Source organism: Choloepus didactylus, chromosome 8, assembly GCF_015220235.1.
Source record: "Choloepus didactylus isolate mChoDid1 chromosome 8, mChoDid1.pri, whole genome shotgun sequence".
NCBI classification, from domain to species: domain Eukaryota; kingdom Metazoa; phylum Chordata; class Mammalia; order Pilosa; family Megalonychidae; genus Choloepus; species Choloepus didactylus.
The window spans coordinates 49,108,626-49,134,977 of record NC_051314.1 but is presented as its reverse complement, the minus strand read 5'-3'; the positions used below and the strand labels follow the sequence as shown (position 1 = coordinate 49,134,977).

At 37.1% G+C, this 26,352-nt stretch overlaps 1 protein-coding gene across 29 annotated transcripts in view; it reads right to left on the bottom strand.

Moving 5' to 3' along the window:
- Window positions 1–26,352, bottom strand: part of PPFIA2 (PTPRF interacting protein alpha 2) — a 531,438-nt gene that overhangs the window by 154,193 nt on the left and 350,893 nt on the right. For all 29 annotated transcript variants that reach the window (XR_005218603.1, XR_005218602.1, XM_037848402.1 and 26 more), the window contains one exon: window positions 6,848–6,964. Coding sequence is in view for 27 of the 29 variants with exons in the window: in XM_037848402.1 (XP_037704330.1) it covers window positions 6,848–6,964 (117 nt within the window). In the remaining 2 variants the exon portion in view is untranslated. The remainder of the gene's footprint in view (window positions 1–6,847; window positions 6,965–26,352) is intronic.

Here is a 26,352-nt window from a genome sequence, read left to right as displayed (position 1 = left end):
TCCAAATGAATTAACACCAGATTTTTAAGACTTCACATACAAAAAGAATAAAATACCTCAATAGTTTTTGTCTTGATTACATGTCAAAATGAAAATATTTTGGATATATTGGGTGTGCCAGTTTGGATATATTATGTCCCCCAGAAAAGCCATATTCTTTAATGCAATCTTGTGAGGGCAGACTGATTAGTTTGTTGATTAGGGCCGAACCTCTGATTAAATTATTTCCATGGAGATTTAACCTGCCTAATCAGAGTGGGTCTTGATTAGTTCACTGGAATTTTTAAGCAAGATGAAAATACCAGGACACACAGAGAAACTGCTGGAGCTAACCCAGATGCTTAGAGATGCTTGGTGATGTGGACAGAAGGACATTTGGTGATGCTAAACTAAGAGATAAAGCCCAGAGTTTGCCCTGGAGAAGCAAAGAGAGGGCCCCTAGATACTAAGAGAGAAACACCCTGGGAAAGAGAAGCAATGACGCATAGGAGCTGAGAGAGAGAGGAGCTAAAGCAAAAGCCCAGAGACATTTTGGAAAAAGCCATTTTGAAACACAACCTAGGAGCAAAGGGCCAGCAGAAGCCAGCCATGTGCCTTCCCAGCTGAGAAGAGGTGTTCCGGACACCATCAGCCATTCTTCAGTGAAGGTGTTCTCTTGTTGATGCCTTAGTTTGGATGCTTTTGTGGCCTTAGGACTGTAAATTTGTAACCTAATAAATAGTCTTTGTAAGAGCCAAACCAAAAAATTCTACTTCTGATTTTATATTTATTCACTTGCATATTAACATATTGGTTCTTTAAATTATGCTGCATTTTATGCTAATTTAAAAACAGTCATGGATTAATGTTGAATTCTAAGTAGAGGGAATAATAATTTAAAAAGGAAAGAATCAGTCTGGTTCATTCAGAGTACCTAAATTTAAAACAGGGATGATAAGCAAAGAGGCTTGATTGGTGAGAAGAGGCCACTAGTTTGAGAAGTATCTTGTGTGACATGCCAAGGAGAGTGTTGTATTGTCACTGAAAGATGTCACCTCCTTTGCCGTTAGCTCTATGAAAAGCTCAAGTAATACCTCAATCACTAATGCTTCCTTAGTTAAAGTTTTGTTTAAATGAATCATCATTTTGATCTCTGAGATTACCAACAAAACTATCTCTGGTCAGGCAAATTGACAGCATTGCTTTGCTGATATAAGTTCAATTAAGTTCTAGTAAATAAAAAATCCTAAAGATTGAGAATACATTTTAATTGCCTGTGTTTCTAGCAATCTAATCTCATAGAAAATAGTATTTCTGTTTTATTCTGTAACTACATATGCTTCAGTCCTAGTGGGCTAAATTGCAGAGGAGAATATCATTGCTTGGGTGGAGAAAAGAAATGCATTTCAGAGGTATTTACAATTTCCAGTGAGTACAAGCCTGTGGGGGTACAATGATGATTTTGATTTAAAAATATGTCTTGTATGTATGCTGCAATAGAGAACACAGAGAAAGGAAAAGCTTGAAGAGGTTTGATTATTTAATTTAGTTAACATTATTAACTAAAAGGATGTTACTTTTTGGTTAACAATATTGATGTGGAGGAATGTTTTCCAAACATAATTTTCGGGGGGGAGGGTGTTAAAACAAGCATTAAATGAGAAGAAATAAAATGGAATAAAAATATCAAAATTCACTGAGTATATTACAGCGTAATAATTGTTTTGTGAAAACTTCTGTTTCAGTTTAATACACATGCACACAAATGTATACATAAATATGTGCTCATTTGTTATTATTTGAAGGGTAGCAGTTGGATTGTGTTTCTTAGAGTGGGTAGATGGTCCATGTACAAATAAATTTGTAAACACTGGAAAAAATATACATATATATCTTATCTTCTAATTAAGATTTCTCAGACTCCTTGAAGTTCCACACCAGAATTTAGTTACCCAGATATGGTACCTGGGCTGTAGCTTGCTCCCCTTCTTTTCCCAGGCTCATTCCTTCCAGAATGCTGATCTGTTCACATGTACATGTGTGGACACCCCAGCCAGCACTTGCAAACTTTGTGCAACCTCAGTAATCAGATGTCCCTTGGTCACCCTCAGGCCTACGGTTTGGTCCACTAGGGAATATTCAGGCTGCAGGAAGTTAGTCCTGGGAAAAAGAATTTATGGGCCCTGGGCAGGGGGGTGGTGGTGGTGGGGAGTGTTAGGGTCTGTTTGTTCAGAAATTCCGCATTTCCTAGGACCTGGTGTGTGGTCAAGAATTAATGCGGTGAGGGCTTCAGGTACACAGATTCTCTTGGTCCCATGGACTCCATCCCATGGAGAGGGGCACAGAGGGCAGAGTAAGGCCCACTAAATCAAGGGATTTAATCCAGGTGGGGGCCCCTCTTGCTCAAGTTTAAGAGCTGTACTTACAGCAGTCAAAATTTTTTGAATGCTACTGCCTTGGAGAGTCTGTTCAGAGTAAAAAATAATTGTAGGAAGCTGTGATAAAAATAAAAACATTTTTAAAAAGGCATACTCTTGAATAGAATAAAATAACCAAATCTGAAAATGAACAATTATGTGCAATAATGAAATAACAAAAAAAAAAGAGAAAAAATAAGACTGGGTTAGAATAAAAAAAAAAACAAAATTTTAAAAATGACATCAGGAGAAAATGCCCTTTCATGAAGTAATATGAGAGACCGATACTATCTGGATGTGAGAAGATTGTAATTTTGGTTCTGCTCTGTACAAATAAGTCATTTAATTTTAACCTCAATTGTATTAACTGTAAAATTAAGAATAAAGAAAATACTGTTCCTCCTTCATAAGTCTAATGGGTAAAAAAATGACAGGCATATGGAAAAATGCAGTACAAATGATTTTTTTTTTAATTTAATCAAGATACTCCCTTGCTCAACACCCTTTTATGCCTCTCTATTGCTCTGAGAATAAAATTCAAACTCCTTACGCCAGCAAACTGCTGCTGGCTCCAAGCTCCAGTTACCCTGTCATTATTTCTTCACTGGAATTTGCCAACACCTCCTTTTCACCCTTAGTACATTTGCATTTAGTGTTTCCTTTGTTTCAAAAACTCTTCAAGGTCTTTCACACGTTGACCAGTTCACCCTCCTTTGACCAGTTCAACCTCCACCTCCTCAAAGAGGCCTTCTCTGCCATTTCTAGTTAATATTCTCCCTTGATCACATTACCCCCCCTTTTGTGTGCATTTATTTATTGCCTTTTCCCTCCTAGAACAGGGCCCACCTTCTAGCGCTTTCAATAAGTCTGCAACTAAATATTTCCTGAATAACGAATAAGTGAATATGAAAACATACAGTATTAATAAATGTTAAAAATCACACCATTTGTTGCTTGTATACAATGTGCCAAGAATTATGCCATTCATTGTATCTACCAGTGCTTTCTGTTCCTTAAAAGTAAGGTAAAAGTCAGGCAGGATTGTTTTACCTGTTAACTGAGGATCAGGGAGGTTATGGGTAAGGTAACACGGCTAGTGATTGGCAGAGATGGAATTTGAATCCAGGTCTATTCACTTTAAATACTGTGATTGCTCCATCTCTATTCCTCAGTGCCTCTCTTCACACCCCCCATCAGAGTTAATTTATCTTTCCTTTAAAGTCTAACACCATGTTGGTACTACTTTTATTACAATGGTTTGTAATATTAACATGGGCAAGGTTTATTCTCACTCTTGATACTTACAACATTTATTACAAGGGATGTGGCTTCTGTACCTCCACCACTGTCTAACATTGTACTTATTCACATCACTCAGCAAACATTTTCAGTGAGAGAAATAATTGGAAATATAGGTCAGCCATGAGCATTATGATCTCCTTTACAAGAGCAATATTTGGCAAGTATTCTGTATTTTATACATATTTGTTGAAAAAATATTCACAAATTAACCCTCCTCTAGAAAACAATAGGAAGAAAGTTATTGAGACCAGTTCTGGCTTTTACCAAGGTAAAATTTTTTTTTTCAAGGTAAATTTTAGTGTTCTGAAAATGTTCATTATCCTGTGAATATTTATGTTTTTCTAGAACAACTGATTAAATTTAAGGTCACACAGAAACATTTGAATTTTGTTTCAGCTGAGCTTAGTTTTTTTTTCTTTTCATTTAAAAAAATATTGGTAATAATAATTACAGGGCTTTTCTGTGAGTAAGAAGGCCTGTTTTGGAGTATGCTCTTTTGAGACTATTTTTGCCAACAGTCAGAGTTCTCAAGCCACTGATAAAATATCTCCTGTTGGCTAATAACCCACTTTGGCTATATAATTTAAGTAACTTCACTGCCCTACACAAAGAGTAATCTTTGTGACTAGGATTTAAAAGTCACTTTCTGACAGGTCCATGGTATCTAACAATAGTTTGAGTTTTATTCCCCAACAACTACTTTGCAATTTATACACTAATACTACAATCACCCTACACTGGTAACCTTCATTATATATTGCTTCCCAAAATAATATTCTCTTTTCCTTTGTTTGATATACCTTTTAAAAAGTTCTTAATAAAAATTAAGTGTTAGACTTTAGATTACAATCTTGTAACAACATGATATTCAATGGTATTATTGTACTTCAAATAATCATATCATAGGAAACAATTTTGAAAAGATGCTTCATAATGCTATATGTGTATAATTTAGGAATGCTTATATAAGGACTATGGAAATAATAATTGTAATATTATTTCACATTTTATTAAGTAATATCAGCTAAAGAAATGTGATATAAATAAAACTTCTGAACATAGTCTTGAATTTTCTCAGGAGTAATATGAATTAGAAGAGTTTATTTATCTTTTAATTTAACAATAAATATATATATGACATATATTTTCCATGTATTTTAGGTTCATGTTGGAGGATGTGGGTATGGTATTTTTAATAGTAACAATAGATCATTATTCCAAAGCATTTGGAAATCACTCTTCCTGCAATTGTGGGAAATTGAAAAAAAATTAATACAATGCTGAAAAATCTTTATTTACATCCACAACAAAGAGTGAGTTAGCAACACACACTTTCTCATCTACACCAAGACTTGGAATGCAAAGAAAGCTACGGATGAGTACTTTAAGTCATCAACTACTCAGAATCTTCCATATGAACACCTACATCTGTGAAGTCCAGCAAAAACAAATGTCAGTTATACATAGATCTTCATCAAAATTCTTAGCCAATTTATGAAAATTAATCTGACACGAACTGCCTTGCATTTTATAAACCCAAATACTTAGAGGTAATATATTAAATAAATCACATTTCACTTTTTTTTTTCCATTGAGAAGCACTAGAATGCTGTAAGCAACAGTAATTTGTTAAAGAATAGACAAATCTCAAGTTATTCATGACTGAGAAATGCATATTTCTCTCACAATGTCCTCTTCCTGTATCTGTTATGATTCTAATTCTAGATTAAACTGGCAAGATTATAGCATTATAGAAACCAATATTCTGTGCTTTTGACCATAAAGGCCATTTTTGTACTCAAACCAGTGTGACTCAATACTTCACTGAAGAAAGGTGTAGCAGTCTATTACTGATGACACAGTTATAATGAAAAGTAATAGAAAATTGCATGTTATATCACTGGAGGTTGTTCTAAAGAGCTTAATGCTTTATTTACTCAATTAATATCAGTTTATTTTTATTATCTGAAGGGAAAATAATTTTATTCTAATCTGAAGTACAGCTCATGAAGTCTGTCAATCTATTTAATTTTGATACCTAGCTTAATATTTCTATAAAATGCATGAAGAAAGACTAAAATAATGAGGCCCTAAATGAAGACTTTCTGCTTCTCAGCCTTCAGAATTGATTGTGGTCTCAGGAAATCATTCTGGTTTACTTGGTTTCCTTTGCCTTTATACTTTAAGTAAATAACATAAGAAGCCCCTCCATTTATTTCACCTGGATAAGTGAGAAAGTACTTTATTTATTTTCTGGTTAGCTGTCTAATGCTATTTAATTTGTGTGCAGTCATTTGGTTCTTAATCTCTATGTTTTAGAATCTCTTGACATTCACAATTACACTAATTTAGCTACCTGATTCATGTGGTCTTGATGATTAAGGAGCTCAACCACCCAGTAACAACTTTTTAAAGGCAAATACTCAGGAGATTATGCTGAGGGTCTTGGCACATTCCTACACAATTTTCATCTGATTCCAGACCTCCCAGTGACTTATCTTCTTCCTCTTGTGCTGGAAACAAATGGTTCAGCATGTAAAAATCTGCTGAAGGCCAAAAAGACTGCTGTTTCCTTTGCCTGTGTCTAAGCCCTAATCAAAAGGAGAATCACTTGCTTCTAAAAAAATGGCAAAAGTCCCATGGCTTCAGACATTGTTTTATGTAATTTCTCATTAACAAGAGTACTGCTGGGGACTTCCCAAATGCAACAAGGAAAATACTAAGACAAAATCAGAGATTACCACCCCCCCCCAAATTTTCATAGTAATAAACCACAGATTACTCACCGATTGTATATAATGCCACTTATCATCCAAAAATACTGTTATTATACATAAAATAGTATACATAAAATAGTACAGCTCGCTAGCTAGCTAGCTAGATAGATGATAGACAGATAGATACAGAGAGAACATAGATTGGTAGATGCATAGATATAAGTATATATATACATACAAATTGAATTATATATATAATCATATTTTTAAGAGAATCAAATTAAGAGCAATTAGGAAAATCATCAAGAACTGTTTACCAACAAATAAACAAATATTAGGAGTGTTTTTTACATAGGTTGAATATTGAATATTCCTGTCAAATGATCTAGCAAGTAAACATTTCCATGTAAGAGCACATCATGGGTGCCATACCTTTTCATGGGCTTTCTGGCCAGGTTCCATCCCTTCAAGATGTTCTGACTCTGTGGATCCCTCACTTGATGTCATTTTTCTTTGAATATGAACATTTTGTTCACGCAAGGCAACAATCTGCAAAACAAAAGCACTATGTTTTTAAAACCTAAGGTAGAGCATAAAATGATAAAAATATATGAATTTACTCATACATGGTTAGGAACTAATGAATTACAACAAATGATAAGAAGTGAACATTAAGTTTCATTCCCATTATTACTTCAAAAATATTTTTACAACTTTATTTAGCATTCTGAATATTCTTTATAGGAATTCATAATATCTCTCTTAAGAAGAATTTAAGACCCTGTGAAATTTACTTAATTTTTTTTCAAATTGGGAAACATACCTAAATCAATGTGTTGCTAAATCAGAAATTACTTTAAAAATTAATTTTTAAGGTCCTTCCCTGATCAAGATGGTGGATGGAGAAGTTTCAGGGCTTCATCCACCCAAAGAAGCTTTGAACAACTAGCCAGAACTGTCAGAAACATTTTCTAAAAGCTCCAAAAAAAAAAAAAAACAAAAACAAACAAACAATAAAAGGGCTTCAGTACCAGAATGAGTGTCAAATCAAGAAAAAGGCTACTTAAAGGCAATAGGTTCTCATGGTGCCCTGGCTGGCCTCTCCTCCACTCCTCTCTGGCTTGGCACAGAATCAGCCCACACTCCCAGTATGGGTCCCTGGTCCTGGTTCTGGAGGGAGCAGAGTAACCCTTGTGCACATACTAGGAGCATGTATGTCTGATCCAATCTGTCTGGTGGTGGTCTGTGGGAGTCACCATTCCAGAACTTACCCTGTGTAGAAGGTGGCTTACAGAGCTCTCTTACAGAATGCTGTGGGATAACAGTCGAGTGGCTGCCTGGGGCATGGGGTTGCTGGCTGTAAAGGATGTACAGTACAGTGCCCCATGATGAAAATGTTTCCTGGGAAAGAAGGGCCACTCTTACTAGTGTAAAAAGGGGAACTCTCAGGACCAAATTTACATGCCCAAGACAAGATGCAATGTGAAAAAAGTGCCAGGAAAGCCGCTACACTTTGGCTTGGAGATGTTCTCTAAACTTACTGTATGGATAAGCTCTGAAGGAGAAACTCAAACAAGTTAATTTGCAAAGACTGGGGGACATATTTTCTTTTTTTTTCCTTCTTCTTCTTTCATTATTATTATTTTTTAGATTTTATCAACTCCTGGCATTCAAGGAAACTCTGTCATAACACTAGCTAGATATAAGCTTAAGGAACAGATGACTCTGAGTCTAAGTTCCAGCAATAACATTTTAAAATATCAAATGTCCAGGCTTCAAAAAAAGACAACAAAACATATAAAGATACAGGAAGCAATGACCAGGCAAAGGGGAAGATGAATGCATTAGAAACCATCAATGTGGAGGATTGGACTTGGGACATTCCAGACAAGTGCTTTAAAAAAATGATCCTAAATATACTCATAGAGCTACAGGAAATTATAGACAAAGAACTAAATGAAATCAGGAAAATGACAGATAAACACATGAGAATATCTATAGAGAGATAGAAATGATGAAAAGGAAGCAAATCGAGCTGAAGATCACAACAATAGAAATTAAAAATTCCCTAGAGGGGTTCAACAGTAGACTGGAACTGGCAGAAGAAGAGTAAGTGAACTTGAAAATAAGAGAATTGAAATCATTCAGTCTGAGAAGCACTAAGATGAAGGAATGAAGAAAACTGAGCAGAGCCTGAGGAACCCATGGGAAACCATCAACAACCAATACACACACTGTGTTGTCCCAGAAGAAGAAGAAAGAGAAAAAGTGGCAGAGGGAATATTCAAAGAAAAATGGCTGAAAACTTTCCAAATTTACTGGAAGACATGAATATACACATCCAAGATGATCAATGAACTCCAAACAAGTAAACTGAAGTAGAACTATACCATGCCATGTTATTATCATACTGAGAAATGTAAAAAATACACAGAGAATTCTGAAAGCTTTAGAGAGAAGCAACGTGTTGTATACAAGGGCACCTCAATAACCATGAAGACAAAAAGGCAGTGGGAAGACATTTAAAGAGCTGACAACAAAAACTTTCTAACCAAGAATTCAATATTTGGCAAAACTGCCTTTCAAAAACAAGGGAGAGATTAAGACATCCCCAGATAAACAAAAATTGATGGATTTCATCACCACTAGTCCAGCTGTGCAAGAAATGCTTAAGAAAGTTCTGCATGCTGAAAGGAAAGGACCCTAGACAATTGACTGAAGCCACATGAAGAAATAAAGATCCCCAGTAAAGATAATGACAAGGGTAAATATAAGTGCAAGTATTATAAAACTTTTGATTTGCAACTTCACTTTTTACTTCCTAAAGGATTTGATGGCAAGTAAAATATAATGATAAATCAATTATTTTGGACTCATAATGGGTAAATATATAATCTGTGACAAGCACTACATAAAGGTGGTAAGACAGAGGGTTACAAGAAAACAATTTGTATATACTATTGAAATTAAGTTGGTTTCAAAACAAATGGAATTGTTACAGATTTAGGATGTTAAATGTAAGCCCCATGGAAACAACTAAGAATATATCAAAGAATATGCAAACTCATAGAGACAGAAAATAGATTACAGGTTACCAGTGGTGGGGGCAAGGGGATGGGGAGTTAATGCAAAACGAGTGCAGGGTTTCTGTTTAGGGTGAAGGAAAAGTTCTAGTACTGGGTGGTGGTAAGGGTATTGCAACATTGTGAATGTGATTAATTCCACTGTATGATATGCTTGGGAGAAGTTGGGATGGGAAGATTTATGTTGTATATATGTTTACACAATTAAAAATGCTAGATAAACTAAATAGATAATGAGATAATGACAATTAAATGCAATACGTGACAGGATAGAATTTAAGAGTAGAGGCAAAAAGGATCAAAAGGGCATTATTGGGACAGGAAAAAAATGTAATATAGACTGTAAGCCATATATAAATTTTAAATTTTTTGAACTTGGTCATTGCATTTAAGAAAATTATGTAAGTGAATTCCTTGTTCATAGGAAATTCACGTGGAAGTATTACATGTTCAAAGAGTATTATGTGTGCAACCTGCTCTCAAATGTTCAGGAAATAGGTAGAATAAATAGATAGATAAACAGATATAGATATATAGATATCGATAGATATAAATAAATAAATAGGTAGATGATAGGTAGATATTAGAATGATACAGAAAAAGTGGCAAAATCTTAAAATTGGTGAATTTGGGTGTCTGGGGTGCTATGGTATTTGGAGTTCCCTTTATGAGTGTGTATTATTTTTGCAACTGTCCTGTAAGTTTGAAATTATTTCAAAATAAAAAGTTAAAAATATTTATGAAACTGATACAAGTTCTTACTGATCTATATTTAAAATATACAAGAAACACATGTTAAAAGATTAAAGGTTAAGGACTGATTATGGTATCCAAGATTGACTTATTGTTTATAGCGCACATTCAGTTACCCTACACAGAAAGCACACCTGCAATTTTAAAACCAGCACATACATAAGATGAAAAATAATTTTGTGACACTATCAAAAGTACTTAGAATTAAATTTGTTTTATTGTTATTATCTTAATGGCTATTATAGTAGTACTGCTAGTACAAATTTAGTTAATTTTCAGAGAAAAAGTCTTGGAAAACAACTATTTTTTTCTGAATTTACAGCTCAATTTTACAGACCATGGGAGATTTAACTAAGAAGCAGGCTCTCAGTTAGTGATAAGTGATCTTAGTAATAAAGTGGAGAACAGCCCTTTTTAAATGCTGTTTTACAATATAGTTGCTGTGTATACATACAATTTCCAAAACATTTTATATTCTATTAATGCCACAGCTTACTTATTTCATGTTAAAGTTTATTATATCATCCATGCAGATATTGAGCCAGTATTGATTCTAGGGCAAGCCAATGTCTTTGGTAAATATTTAATACACAATAAACATTGAATATTTTCAAACTATATGTTGAAATTATGAGACACAATATATAACAGAAGAAAAATCAAATAAACAACAGACATCAAGGAGTTGGGTGGTTGTGTGGATATACTGCTGCCTGCCCCTGCTTCATTGCCGAGGTTGACCGTTACATTTTCGTGAGATTGAGTGACCTTGTACATGACCTCTGGCATTTGTACATCAGCATACCATTTCATAAGGACAGGTCACCACATACTGAAGACCATCCATGCAAATGACCTTCTCTGTCTTATAGTACTGCAGTCACCACCTACTTGGTTCCCTCATTCCTATTCTTGCCCACCTACAACATATTATCCACAAAGCAGCCAGATTCACCTCTTAAACTTGTTATATCAGGTCACTCCTCAGCTGTTTAATAAACTTCAATATTTTCCCAATTTATTTAGCTTAAATTCAAATGTTTCAAGGTCTATAATATCCTTCATGATCTTGTCCACACCGACCTCTTCATCATCACCTCAACTCACTCTTTAGCCCCTTTGCTTCAGCCACACTGGCCTCATTTCTGTCCCTTAAACACAGAAGGGTTGTTCTTTCAACCCATGTGGAAGAATTTGATGATCCTACTGCCTGGAACATTCTTTCACATCTCAGCCCAAGACTGACACAAACCCAGCTTTTAAAACTCTGGAATACCATGTCTCAGAGAGAATGTACCTGTTCATCAAATACTTTTATAATATACCCCTGTTTTTTGTGTTTGTGTATAGCACTCATTAAAAATCTAATATTTTATTCCTTTATCTTCTTACTTACTTAACTTCCTTATTTAGCTAGCAGAAGTTCTAATAATTTAACATGGGAAAATAATTTTCAGTGTAATGCTCTATTGAAAACAACATTTTCACATGAAACAGCACATCATATTATTAAGTGTAGGGTAGACAAAAATGTGTTGAATTAAATAATGAATGGTTATGGAAAAACAATTAATTTAAACCTAAATAATTCAGAAATAACGTGGGGGGGCGGGGGGGTATTCCTTTTCTCCTAGGGAAGGTAATCTAGTAGGATGTGATTGGGATGGTATTAGCCATCAGTTCCTCCTCATGGGGAAAGCAGATAGAGGAGATGGAGCCCTGACATATCATTTCTGCTCCTGATTATATCCATTCTTAAAGCTTTTATATCTCTAGAATTTCAGTAACATGAGCCCCAAAATTCACTTCTGTACTCAAAATAACTTGAATTTGGTTTCTTTCATTTGCAATTAAAAGTGTCCTTGCAAATACAGCAAGGAACATGGAATACATCACAATGTATGCAATGCATAAGAGGGGATTTTGGAGAATGAATTAAGAATTTATCAGAGAGACAATGAGAGAAGACTTTGCAGGTGGACAGAAGAGGCAAGCATAAGAACTGGAGTTAGACACAATCCTTGTGTTCCTAGTATTATTAGTTGTTTAATATTACCGTGGCAAAAAGTATCTTAAAGAAGTAGAAGAATGACACAGGACTGACAAAGTTAAAGTGCTTCACTAAACACTGGGCTTTTGTTCTTCTTGCTTTCCTACTTATTGCTTTGACTTGACCCATATTTGTGTTTCCTGATTGTCCAACAAGTTTCTGACAACTTGGCTCACTGTTTCTAGGCACTCCCAAACCCATTATGATTCCAAGCCAAGCCTCCTAGCCTCATTCTTGTTCTTGCCTCTGTCAGATCTTTTTTTTTTCTATCAGTCTCTGGCAAACTCTAATCCCCTCGGGTAGACTACTGATGGTCTTGGTGAACAGTCTTCCAGTTTGGAAAATCCCTTCATTCCTTTTTACTAATGGACTATCTCTGGGGTCCACTATGCTTGAAAAAAAAAAACTCTCTCATATCTCCTTGCCTTTGAAAAAAGTGTTTTACCTTGACAGCCTGGGGAAATTCAATCATTTCACAAATATTTCTTGAATATGGACAGTGATCAAGGTGCTGGAGATATACAAAGGTGAAAAAGGAAGAAATCCTTGCCTAATAGTGATTACATCCTATAGGGAAGAGAGGATCTATAAACAAAAATAAGTAGAACACATTTTAAAAGGGTGATAATTACAAAGGGAAAAACAAAGCAGGGGAGGAGGATAGTGAGTGCAGGGAGGTTTGATTTTATTTAGGATTGTGGTGTTTTCTGAGTTCAGACTAGAAGACCTGGAGAGAACAAGCCATGTGGATATCCCACATCTACAAAGGGTGCAGAAGGTAGTAGTATTATCAAAACAAATGTTTCAGTGAGTTTGTCAAATTATGTAAACTATCCTCAGAAGAGAGCTAAAACATCAGTGAAAGTTGATGCCTTGGAAAGATTAGATATCAGGAAATGCACAGAAACGTGTGATCCTTGAGAGAAATGTGATTTAAGAGAAAATAAAAGAATCTGCTTAACATTTCTGAGTTGCCTAATTTGGTAAGATATATTAATTTAATTTGTCAGTGTTATGGATTGAATTGTGTCTTCCACAAAGACATGTTCAAATCCTCACCCCAGTCTTGTGGATGTGAACCCATTTGTAAATAGGATCTTTGATGTTATTAGTCAAGATGAGACTAAACTGAATCAGTGGGGCCTTAATCTGTTATTACTAGAGTCCTTATAAGCAGAGGAAATTTGGACACAAGAGGACACAGACAGTTCACAGGATGGAGGCAGAGATAGAGTTATTGATTGCTGGCAAGTTACCACCAGAACACTATAGAATTGAGAGACAGCAGGGCCCACCCAACACATTTATTTTGGACTTCTAGCTTCCAAAATGGTGACATGATAAATTCCTGTTGTGTAAGGAAACCAGTCTGCGGTATTTGTTACAGCAATTTTGGCAAACCCAGACAGTCAACAAATATCCATTGATTACTGTTCTTTGTATAAGGCATAGCTGGAAAAAATGCAGACAAGGCCCTGCTTGGATAGAGATTGCATTTTAGTAAAGGAGGTGTATAGTAAAGCATTTGGTCTTGCCCAAAGAGAGGCCTGGCTTTGTTCTCAGTTCCTGGAAGGTAACCTCTAAACCCTTGGAATTTCCCAGTGAGAGAAGTGTCTTTGCTATTCATGTTGGGGCTCTCAGGCTACACCTCATAGTTTATGCTAAAATGGTGACTCATAGTAGGCCCCTCAGGCCATGTGATATCAGTAAAACATCAGGGAAGAGGGGTGGCAGGAGACTGGTATCAACTAGATGGGCACTGATTCAGTCAATGGTGTCTACGCCATGAAGACCCTCCAAAAAACTGTGTAGACTGAAACTCAGGTGAACTTCCGGGTTGGCAACACATTGGTGTTGGGAGGGTAATGCATCCTGAGGAACACAGAAAATTGACATTTGGAACTCTCCCAAACTCTGTCTTATATGTCTACTCCTTTGGCAGATTTCCATATCATTTCTCTTAATAAACCATAAATGTGAGTATCATAGGTTTCAGTGAGTTCTGTGTGTCTTTCTAGAAAATTATCCAACCTTACAGTGGTTTGGGGAAACTCTGAAACCTGCAGTTGGTATCAGAGGTGAGGGTGGTCTTGTGTAGGCTCTTCTTTCTAACTTTGTAGATAGACCCTGTACAGGTTTGTTAATGCTGCCATTTTGTAAAACACCAGAAATGGATTGGCTTTTATAAATGGGGGTTTATTTGGTTACAAAGTTACAGTCTTAAGGCCATAAAGTGCCCAAAGTAAGGCATCAACAACTGGGGACCTTCACTGAAGGATGACCATTGGTGTCCAGAAAACCTCTGTTAGATAGGAAGGCACGTGGCTGGCGTCTGCTTGCTCCCAGGTGGTGTTTCAAAATGGCATTCTCCAAAATGTTGCTCCTGGGGCATTTTGTCCTCTCTTAGGTGCAGCTGCTCTTCAAAATGACACTCTCACTTGCTCTCCAAAATGTCACACAGCTACTCTCAGGTCCTTCTGTCTATGAACTTATATAAATAACTTCAGTGTTCCAATTAACACCCACCCTGAATGGGTGGGGTAACACTTCCATGGAAATTATCTACTCAAACATTTCACTCACAATTGATTGAGTCACATCTCCATGGAAACAATCAAAGAATTCCAACCTAATCACACTAATACATCTGCCCCACAAGACTGCATCAAAGAACATGGCATTTTGGGGGACACAATACATCCAAACTGACACATTCCCCAACCCCTGGACGCGAAAATGACATGATCTTTTCATATGCAATATACATTCATCCACACACAATATCAAATAAGCTTAAATCATTTCAGTAACAATGGATAAGTACAAGATCCCATCAAAATCAGTTACAGGTGTGGTCTGTCCAAAGACAAAATTCTCTTCTAGCTGTGGACCTGTAAAACTTAGAACAAGTTATGAACTTCCAATTTACAAAGGAGAGACAGTCATAGGATAAACATACCCATTGCCATAGGGAGAAACTGAAAGGAAAACAAGGTTTAAGGGATACAAACAGTTCCTAAAACCTGCAGGGCAAATTTAATTAGATTTCAAAGTCTAAGAGTCATTTATACAATGATGTTGCATCCTTGGGGATTGAGAGAGTGGGATTCCAACCCTTTCCAAGGGCCTATGCAGCAGCCCTTTTCTCTCCAAACACTGGGGTGAGTGCTCCAACATATCCACACAATGGGGAGACCACCTTCTTCTTGGCCCCACCCTCCTCAAACATCGGGGTGGGACTCGGACTCTGCCTCTCTGAGGCAAAGACTCCCCCTCTCTGAACAGTAGGATGGTGGCCAGGCTCTCCCCAATCCCCAGGGAATGTGCTCCACCCTCTCTAAGCCCTGGGGTGGTACCACTCTTCCTGACCATCTAGGCAGAAGGTCTGCCCTCTGCCTCTGGGGCAAACTCACCCTTTCCACTTGCATGGGCCACTCTGTTCTTCCTGCCCAAGACCTCCTGACTCCAGACCTCAATCTCCATGGCTCTGTCTTGAAGAAATTTTTCCTTCAATTTGTTCCTTATCTGTCCCCTCAAGTCCAGACTGGCCATGGCTCTAGCTATATAGTCCTCTCAAAAATCTTGTTGGCTTGGCGTGAAGCACACAGAGGTCAAAACTGTCAAACAATAGGACTTTCCACAAATCCTTTCTAGATAACTCCATCTCCAATCTTGGCCTGTACTGAAATGACGGTCAGGTTCCAGGCTTGGTTAAATCCTCACATGGGGTTGTATCCTCTGGGGTCTCACTTTTTGGAAGCCTGGAATTTTCCAAACTATCAGTTTCTGGTTTCTTTGTACCAAGAGTTCATTTCACAGCTTACCTCTGTCCTGTCACATTCTACTATAAGTTGCAAGGAGAAGCCAGGCCACACTCTTGATATTTAGGGTCGAAATCTCTTCAGCTAAGTATCCCAGCTTGTCATTTTCAAATTCTGTCCTCCATCCAGTACCAGGACACAATTTTGCCAAATTCTCTGCCACTTTAAAACAAGGATTGTTTTCCTTCCAGTTTGCAATGACACATTTATCATTTCTGTTCAAGGTCTTATCAGAGCTATCTTTAGAGTCCATATTTCTACCAACAGTCTCTTCAGAGTAGTCTTGGCCTTTTCTATCAAACTCCTCATGATTCTTCCCGAATCTTCCCCTTATCCATTTAAAAAGCCATTCCAACATGATTGATATTTGCAAGCTCAGCAGCACCACACTCCTGGCACCAAAATCTGTTCCAGTTTGCTAATGCTGCCATTTTGCAAAACACCAGAAATGGATTGGCTTTTATAAAAGGGGGTTTATTTGGTTACAAAGTTACATCTGAAGGCCACAAAGGGTCCAAGGTAAGCCATCAACAGTGGAGTACCTTCACTGAAGGATGGCCTTTGGTGTCTGGAAAACCTCTGTTAGCTCAGAAGGCATGTGGCTGGCATCTGCTTGCTTTCAGGTGGCGTTTCAAAATGGCATTCTCCAAAATGTTGCTCTTGGGGCATTTTGTCCTCTCCTAGCAGCAGTTCCTCACCAAAATGTCACTCTTAGCTCTTCTCAGGTCCTTCAGTCTGTGAATTCCTTTATATGACTCCAGTGATCCAATTAACACCCACCCTGAATGGGTGGGGTAACACTTCCATGGAAATTATCCAATCAAACATTTCACTCACAATTGATTGAGTCACATCTCCATGGAAACATTCAATCAAAGAATTCCAACCTAATCACACTAGTACATCTGCCCCACAAGACTGCATCAAAGAACATGGTGTTTTGGGGGGCACAATGCATCCAAACTGTCACAGACCCTAACTCCTTATAGTTAGGGTCTGAAGTCTTGGGCAGACTCTGCAGTCTGGAGGATTATATCCTCAACTTCACAGTTTAGCTAACTTTGGGTAGGAAGTTAAAAAAAGAAGGAAGCAATAAAACAGCAACAACAAAATAACAAATCATTTATTGTACTCTTAAAATGTGCCAAGCACATTATATAAATTTGCTTCTTTAAGATTTACAACCATGTATCTTATACTGACCTATCCTTCCTTTCCAAGTTTGAGATTCTCCTAAAGCAGACTCTGAGACAATGAATTGAGTACAAGTAGTTTATTTGGGACAAACATAGTTTTCCTTACAAATTCTTGAAAGGCCTAGGATGAGTCCTGACCCTGCTATTCGTTACTGTACAAATTATTTACATATTGAGGTTCATGTTCTTCTGCTGTAAAATGAGGATAATTCCTAAGTTATAATATTTTTGTACTGTAAAGTACTTACCCAAATGTGATGCACATTAAACATTCAATAAGTAATGACAATGACAATAATGAACAGACCTCTGTAACAGTAACTTTTAAAATATAACCTAAAACTGTAAGCAAGCAGGAAATTGTAAATTAACCTTGGAATGTAACCTAAAGCAGCTTTTGAATGTAAACTTGAAAGGGGAAGTGGGTGGGGGTGAGGACCCTTGGTCTCATAGGGGAGCAAGATGTAAAGTCTGCAACCATATATAAATGTAAAGTTCACACCTTTCACAGGTGTCACCTGATGAAAACAGGAAAATGGGAAATAACTAAATAACTAAAATGATTAACTCCCTTTGTCTCTAATGGGTTTAGCCAATTAAAGAATCACTGTGAGATTGCCCCAAACCTCCCAGATACAGATAAGCCTCTTGTCTATCACTCTTGCTGCATATTAATTGAATAATTATCTCTCTTTGTTTCTGAACATGGGTATAAAACCCAATTAAAGAAACACTTCAGAGAGGCAGATTTGGGAAAGCTTCCCGTCTTCCTCCTGGCATAAATAAACCATCTTTTCCTCTTCAGCCTGGGTCCGTGTGCTTTCTACCGGCCACGCCGAGTAACTTGGGAAGGGCCCCTTCTATACCTCCACCCACCCCTTCAACTTCATCTTCTAATTCATACTTTGTGCTGTAGCTTACTGAAGGGTTTGTTCTCACACCCATACAAAATGCTGCCTTGGCTGTGGGCTTTTATATTAACCTGGGTTGCCTTTCTTCCTTCTTGATGGCCACTTAGTTATCTTTTTGGTCACAGCTTATATTTTACTCACTTTGGGACTGCCTTCTGTGAGCATCCGCTTCCCAAGGATTTAAGCTATATCTCTTAGCATTCTCTCCACCTCATGTCAAACAAATTATCATTCTTTATCACAATTGGGTGTTAGTTTTTTGACTTTCCATTTTGACAGTAAGTGTCTTGAGACTAGGAAATGCATCTGTTTCAGTATTTATTCCCAGTTCTTAGGACACTGGCTGATAAATAGGAGGCATTCCAGAAATATTATGGAATATTGAATGACAGGAGACTGTATATTTGGAAAAGTCCTATGAGTAGTTGGAAAAATTGGGTGGAAAAGTATGTAAGGAATGCTACATCGAAAAGGAAATTAGTTATCCACAAAGAAGACTGTATGGCCTTGGAAGTTTTCCAAATTCTCTTACTACACAATTTAAAGTTAAAAAAAAGTCCTGGGCATGGAATAGCTCACTGAGGAAGCAAAGAAAGAAAAGAAAAAGAAGTACTGACATAGCCTAGCAGGATATTCACAGCCAAGTGTGAGGAGGCGGAACAGTAGAAGGCACAGGCAACTATGAAACCAGTGGGAACAAGATTACAGAAGGGCAGTTTACTGCAATCAATAAGAGACATAATGTAAATGTGAACTGCTAGGCAACTTCATTGTCAGTTAAAAGTGCATTATTATGTTTTTAATTGCAAGTATATTGTACTTTAAAAACATTGGCATTGAAGTACATGCTGTGTTTATAGGCTTTAGATTTAGAACGGATTGACATTTGATGGTGAAATGGAATCTCCAGGGTATCTGGAATTCATTTTAATTTACAGGATTCTTAAAATGGAAACAGAAAAGCGACATGAACTAATTTTATTTTTCTTGGTTTTTCTCTTCTTTACTGTTCTGAAAATATTAACGTACAGCATATTTTCATAAAGTTAGATAGGGAAGGAAGACAAATAATAAACCCAAGTCTAGAAATTAAATTCCTAAGCACTACTAGCAATAATAATGGCTACCAAATTTTGAACATGTATTATATGTCACATACTGTGTGAAATAATATACTTCCATTCTCTCATTTAATCTTCCCAATAACCCTATATTGGGTATAATTATTTTCATTTTACAAATGGGAAAACTAGCAGAGACAGAATACATAATATACCTGAAGTCACACATAAAAAGATATGGCAGATCCAGGTTTCCAGTCCAGGTCTGATATCTTCAAAACTTATGTTTTTAAGCATTATGCTATAATGCCTTTTGGAAATTGATAAAACAATTCATTGTTACATGCCATCCAAAAATTTAGCTAGATTAGAAATACAATTCTGTGGTATCAGAGCAGGGGAATTAACCTTCCCTGCCTTGGCACAGAAATTTAGGAACAGCTTGAGGATGTCTTCATTTATACCCAGGAATAGAGATCAGGTTCAGTTCTTTACATTATATATGCTTATTATTTATAACCCTTATGTAGCATAGGCATTTCAACTTACCTTAAAATTTTCCAACTATTTTTAAAAACAAATCATGCCTACATAAAACCCCTCATGCTAATTCTTCAATTATCCTCACTCTAATGTTTTAAAATTCATATTTGCTTTTCTGTATTTAACAACTTCTAGCCAGTGCCCACATCTAATTAACAAAGATTATTTTCATCTATTTTTGTCTCAAATTCAATTAGCAATTCCAAGAGTGCGACTTAAGTCTCACTACACCAACACATAATTTGGTTTTACACAGATGCTTATTCTAATTCTAGCTGATTTCTGTGCTTAGATTACACTGAGATGGCAACATAAAAAAAAAAAAAAAAAAAAAAAAGAACAAAAACTGCCCCCAAAGAAACAAAGAAAATCAACTGGTTGGGATTTACAATTTATACTTAAGCAACTCTCCAGCCACAGTAGTTTAGATGTGTATTTTTATATATTGAAAAATCATGAAGATTGAGATATTACTCCAACAGAACTAAGGACCTCAAAATCAATAATTATTTCACTTTTCAGCTCTGGCTTTTGAAAATAATACATAGAAGCATCACTGAAACACATACATAAAGTCCATTCTAAAGCAGCCTCATATAGTCTAAGTAGTTTTATCAGCTTGCATTTATTTTAAATGTTTTTCAGTGAGCACGGGTAGAATTTGAAAGCTTGTGAGGATGACGCATTTCAAGCAATGATCAAATTGCTTTGTGATGAGAATCAGAGCTGACTCTTTGTGGAAATTCAGTGGGAATTTGCCACCATTCTGTGGGAATTTGTCTCCATTCAATAAAAAAAAAATTAGTTATTCAATTCATGATTTAATAAATGAATCCATTTATACTAGAGAATGGCCAAATTGCTTAGAGATGAGAAAACAGGTTCACTTTGTGGTTGCTTAGAATTTTTACTCTACATTGCCTCAATTAACTCAAAAAATATTTATTGAATGAATGAATATAGTTTATAACCATTTACTTCTACCTCCCTCATTTTGGCTGATCCGAACTTCCGAATTCCCAATATTTGGATTGCCCAGAGGCTAAAAACTTAAATGCACATCATCAGTAAGTTTATGGTGCCCCTTTAGTGGAAAATAAAATACATAAACATTACATGAATTTTGGCTATTTCCAAATTTTACATCTGAACAGATTTTGCTTATACCTAAAAACACAGGAATACCTTGTCGGACCATGGAATCCAAGCTAAGGTAGAGTCTAGAGGTAAATATATATATAATTTTAAAAATAATATAAGGAACTATAAAGACCATGCTTAAAACAAACATTGGAATGCTAAACTGTTATATTTTAAGCTTAAGACCAAATGGTTATAATAGTGATAAAATTTCAAATGTATGCTTAGGTAGATTTTTTCCTTTTAAGGTTGAGGTTTATGATATACACTTTTAACATACTTATTGATATACATTTCTAATAAAAAATACAACTCTTTATGAAACAACCTCTATTCTATTCTTTGAATCATATTTCAGTTATTATACTTTTTGATATTTGGTTTTTATTTTCATTTCGTTCCACCATTTAAATAGGTACCTAACATTAAAAATGACAATAAAATGAAATACTGCTATTTCCATTAGTGGTATGTACATGGCCATAGAAAATATGAAACAAATTAAATTGGACGGAAATATTAGTAGACATTGTTAAGGCAGAAGATTGCTATTATAGTGGGTTTAGCAGCTAAGAAAAGTGGCATAAGATGGAAGAATAGTAATACAAATAACCAAGGAAGCTATTAATGTGGTAAAGTACAAGAAGTTGATCAACTACTTGAGCATGAAAAGCCAAAGTCCTAAATAGTTTTCTACAAGTGCCCATGGTAGAAAAACACATTTTGGATAAAGTACATTAATCACTGGGGAAAGGAAAAGCCTCAAGGAATGACACTGAGAAATACAATACCAAAGGTAAAACAACCGTAGTAATTCAACATTTAGTGCTGAGAATGTGGGCAGTAATTTAGTGGAAAGTCTTTAAGTTCATGAAGATAGTATGCTACCATCTCCATCACCCAGGAAGATGCCATTGCTAATAACTTCTAGCCTCCCTAAAGAAGTGAGTAGAACCCTATTTTAAAAATAAACTGGATGCTTCACCATGTATAAAGCAAATAGAACTTAATAAAGTTAATGATTATCATAAAATACTCCCGGGCACAGAATGGAGGTCCCCCTTTTCAGCCATACTCACTACACACAATCACTTTCACAGGCCACTTATTCTCTAAAGTCAGGGAAATCAAAATACACAAATTTGGCTTGGCTTTTGACTAAGGACAGAAAAGACAACAGACTGTAATAATTAACCCCCACCAATCCTTGCCAACCCCTTCCCCCCAAAAAAGAAAAAAAGAAACAAGTTATGCTGAGACAGGACTCAAGACAAACTAAATACTCTAAAAGGTCCACAGACCAGTTGCAAATATGAGTTATTCTCTGTGAATTAGTCCCTGTCTTCCAAAGTTAATATTCCAAAAATATTAAAATTTTTGAATAAAAGATTGTTTTGTTTATTTGCTTTGAGCAAATACTGATTATTAAAAATAACGATGATAAGTCCTCACAATACTAATCATATCTTTGTATTCCGTTTATTCAAGTGTGGCCCATCTATTGTCTGAAATTTTTGTGCATTTTAGAATGAAAATTCTGCTTTAATAATCCAAACATGCTATATTTCCATCAGCAAATATTTGAATCTTTTAAAATATCATATTAAAATGAATCTCTCTGAAAATGGATGTAGTGATTTCTATGTTCCCCGTTGCTGGAGAAGTCACCGACACACCCAGAGGCCATCACCCAGCCCTCACCTACTCCCCCACTGTGGCAACCCATGGCCTAAGCAAAACAGGCATGCAGATCTTTGGTGCACAGCAGTCTGCATGACCTAGGCAGCTAAATGTTTAACCTATTGTCTTTCTAAGCCAGTAAAGAAAAACAAGGGTAAATTGACCTTAAATTGTAACTTTATGCAAGCAGGCAGGAAGTGAGAGGTTCTTAGTCTTACAAAAAGAGCAAAATGTAATTGTTCAACTGTTATTCTAGTCCTTCCTGCACCATCCCCCAGGTCAGAATGACCTATTCCTGCATCTGTGCTCCCCCCACCCTTAGGAAGCCTTTGTCTTAAACCCTTATAAAAGGCTTTCTGTCCTTTTTGCATCGCTTGGTCACTTCCCTGCAAATGTGATACCTGCCGGGCCTGAGAGAGCTGTCATGATCTCTCCATGACTTCTCACCCTGTAAGCCCTGAATAAAAGTTCATGTATCAGAAAATGCTCATTGTCTTCTTTGTCCTTTGGACTGGCATGGCCCTCTTGGGCTGCGACAATTGGCAGAGCCAGCCTGGAGAATCAAATAGCCACCAGCTGGAGACTAAGGAGATCCCAGGCACTGATGACATGAACTTGGGGAGGGGAAAGGAGAAGGCCCCGTGTGGGATACCAGGGAAGCCTGTGACATCTATGTGGGAAGGGCTGCCCACCCTCCCAGTGGAATGGATGTCTATGTGGGGAGGGGTGGCTACCCTCCTAGATGAGTGGAATTTGCCGAGGGAGTACAGAAATGTTTATAACTCTCTGGCTGGACAAATAGCCATCCTGTATCAGGCCACAGGACCACTGGAGATTCAGAAAGAAAAAAAGGGCTGCCAGATTGCAGCTGCGGTGTGCTGGCCATTGTTAGAGGCTGTATGTACCGCTAATGAGGAAGTTTTAGCAGCAAAGGTGGCTGTAAGCCATCTGGGAGGTAAATTAAAGTTAGGAAAAGATATGAGGCTAGCACAAGCAGAATTGAAGGATGCTCTGGATAAATGTTTAGAAATCTTGGCACACCAGCACACAGAGTAAGAGGGCATAAGCTTCCCAAAAGGCAAGTTAGGTGTATCCTGTCTTCCCCTGACTGGGACCGTAAAGTGTGGGACCCTGTTGATTCCTCATCAAAAGACAATGAGCCCCTGTCTGACTGGGAAATTGATACTAAGGAAAGTAGGCATACTCGACCTCTGTTCCAAGAAGGGGTTAAAGCAGAGGAAGTTCAGCACCCTGATCCCCCAAGAAGGGAGGAAGATGGGGCAGTGGCAGCAGCTTCTGATCAGAGGGTGCTCATTTCATCCTGGGAGTTTTCCCCAGCGGAATTAGGAGATATTAGTAACTAATATTGACAAAAACCTAGGCAGCCATTAGTGAACTGGTTGCTCCTGTTTAACTTTGTGTTAACCCTTGCTAATATGTTATTTAGAATATTTTTAGATTTTTTCCGGTCAACCTGTGTTGGGCTTCATGTGGGGAAAACAACAATGGACATTTGCTGTGCTTCCACAAGGATACCATCAAATGTGGAAACCTCCAGAAGAGCCTGACTACTCTATCAAGTTCTTGGGTATTGTCTGGTTAGGTAAAACTAAGGCTATTCCTTCAGCTGTTGTTAAAATGCAAAGTTAACACACATTGCCTACTTCTGAACAGTTGATGGCTTTTCTTGGTTTGTTAAGTTATTGTAAAGTGTTCATACTCTATTTAGTATGAATTTTGAAACCTTAATAGAAAAACCCTACATAGAAAAGGAAAAGTGTGGGAATGGGATTTTCCACAGCAGGCTGTGTTTGAAAAGACTAAGTGAACTATTATGCAAGCAAAGACTTGAAGAGAGATGGACCCCAACATACTCTGTGATTTGGATGTGGCCAGTGCCAATATTGGCTTTGGGTGGGGTCTGTGGCAAAGGCAACAAGCTAAATGTGTACCTATTAGATTCTGGTCCCAACTATGGAAGGGCACAGGACTCAGATATAGCTCTTTAAAAGGGCAATTGTGCACAGTTTGTAATCCTCTGTTGCAAGTTTTGAAGGTCTAACTCAGGTGCCCAGTGACCTTACAGAAGACCAAAGCCATACAGATATGCAGATATGGGACACTATAAATAAGCCCCACTTGGGGAGTGCTCAGGCGAGCACACTGAAAAAATGGAAAGTCTACCTCCTACGATGTGGCATCTTTGACAACGGCTGTTTAAAAACAGAGATGCATGAAATTTTACAAACGGCCTCCTATGTGAAAGAGCAGCATGCTCTGTTTCCTTATGATTTCACGAGGTGGCTCCTCCCATGCCCACCCTTGACGGACAAGGAAATACACCCAACTCTGCATAGATTGGCACATGGGCAACCTGCTACCTGGACAGCTGTGACTGTCCAGCCCAGTACTGACACCTGGTGGGAAGACATCTGGACTGCCTGCCACAAATATAAGGTAACCGTTTTTCATATCTCTGCCCATAACACCAGTTAGTTCATTACCAGTAACATAGAAGCAGATGCCCTAGAGAAATTCCACAGTCTAACACCAACAACGCATGTAGAGGCTGAATGGCTGTGCTGGAAGACTGGGCACTGAGGACACCAGATTCCTGTCACCTGGTGGCAAGTAAACTATATTGACCCCTTTCCTCTGTCCAAAGGAACAAAATATGCCTTCATCACTGTGGATATGGCTGAACACTTAAAGGACGATAGGAACAATGGACTCGAGGACTGTATCAGCATTAACTCCAGAAAAAGGGGCTGGCTGCCTTCAAGCCACAATGGGGCAATGATAATAACTCTCTCTTGCCTGTGCCACAAACACTAGAAATTGGGGAAAATAAGATCAGTTGGCTATGGTTCTGGCCCATGCAGCCACGCTGGTTGAGACTCCTAAGCCCATGGATATTAGAATTACATAGGAAACTTCACTGTAGATCTGACACTGAGGGGCTCCCTGCAGGGGGAGAAAACATGGTATGTAAAACCCCCTCACCTGAAACTCTTCTATCTACTATGAAGACTCAGTTTATATATATATTGTTAAACCACTAACTGTCCAATTTGATGCTTACATGTGTTGTTAATTCTTGTTAAAAAAATGGGTTATTATTTCAATAATGCATAGACTAAAATGTTTTCAGTATTTAGCCTTCTAACAAGTGTAATGGTATTGGTAATAATATGTTGTGAAATGCTTAAGAACAACTTCCAAAATTATTTTGATGACTTGAATGTAGAGGGTATGAAGGATTTTTTTTTTTTTTAATTGAAGGAAAAGGAAGTCATTTTGTCCTAAATGACTGGTTGTATCAGAATAAAAAATAGGGGATTTGGAAACAAAACCTGAATGAATATAGAAAGTTGGTGGAAAGGGAAATTTATTTCTGTGATCAAGGCTGAAAAAATGGTAAAAATTATACACAGAATAAAGCGGAATGCCTGGTAGGGTTATCCTTTAGCTATTTTAACCCAGTCAGTACTTGTGCTAAATGGTAAAACTCATTAACCTGGTCATAGCACCACTTGCTGATAGGTTTATTATCTCTCTGTACCAGTGTATTATTACTATTTTGTTTTTTGTATTGTTGTTGCGGATTATAGATGCCAAGTCTGTCCTATGGTCAATGCAAATTGCTGTGCAGGGGTGGATTGTGGCAACCCATGGCCTGAGCAAAACAGGCCTGCAGAT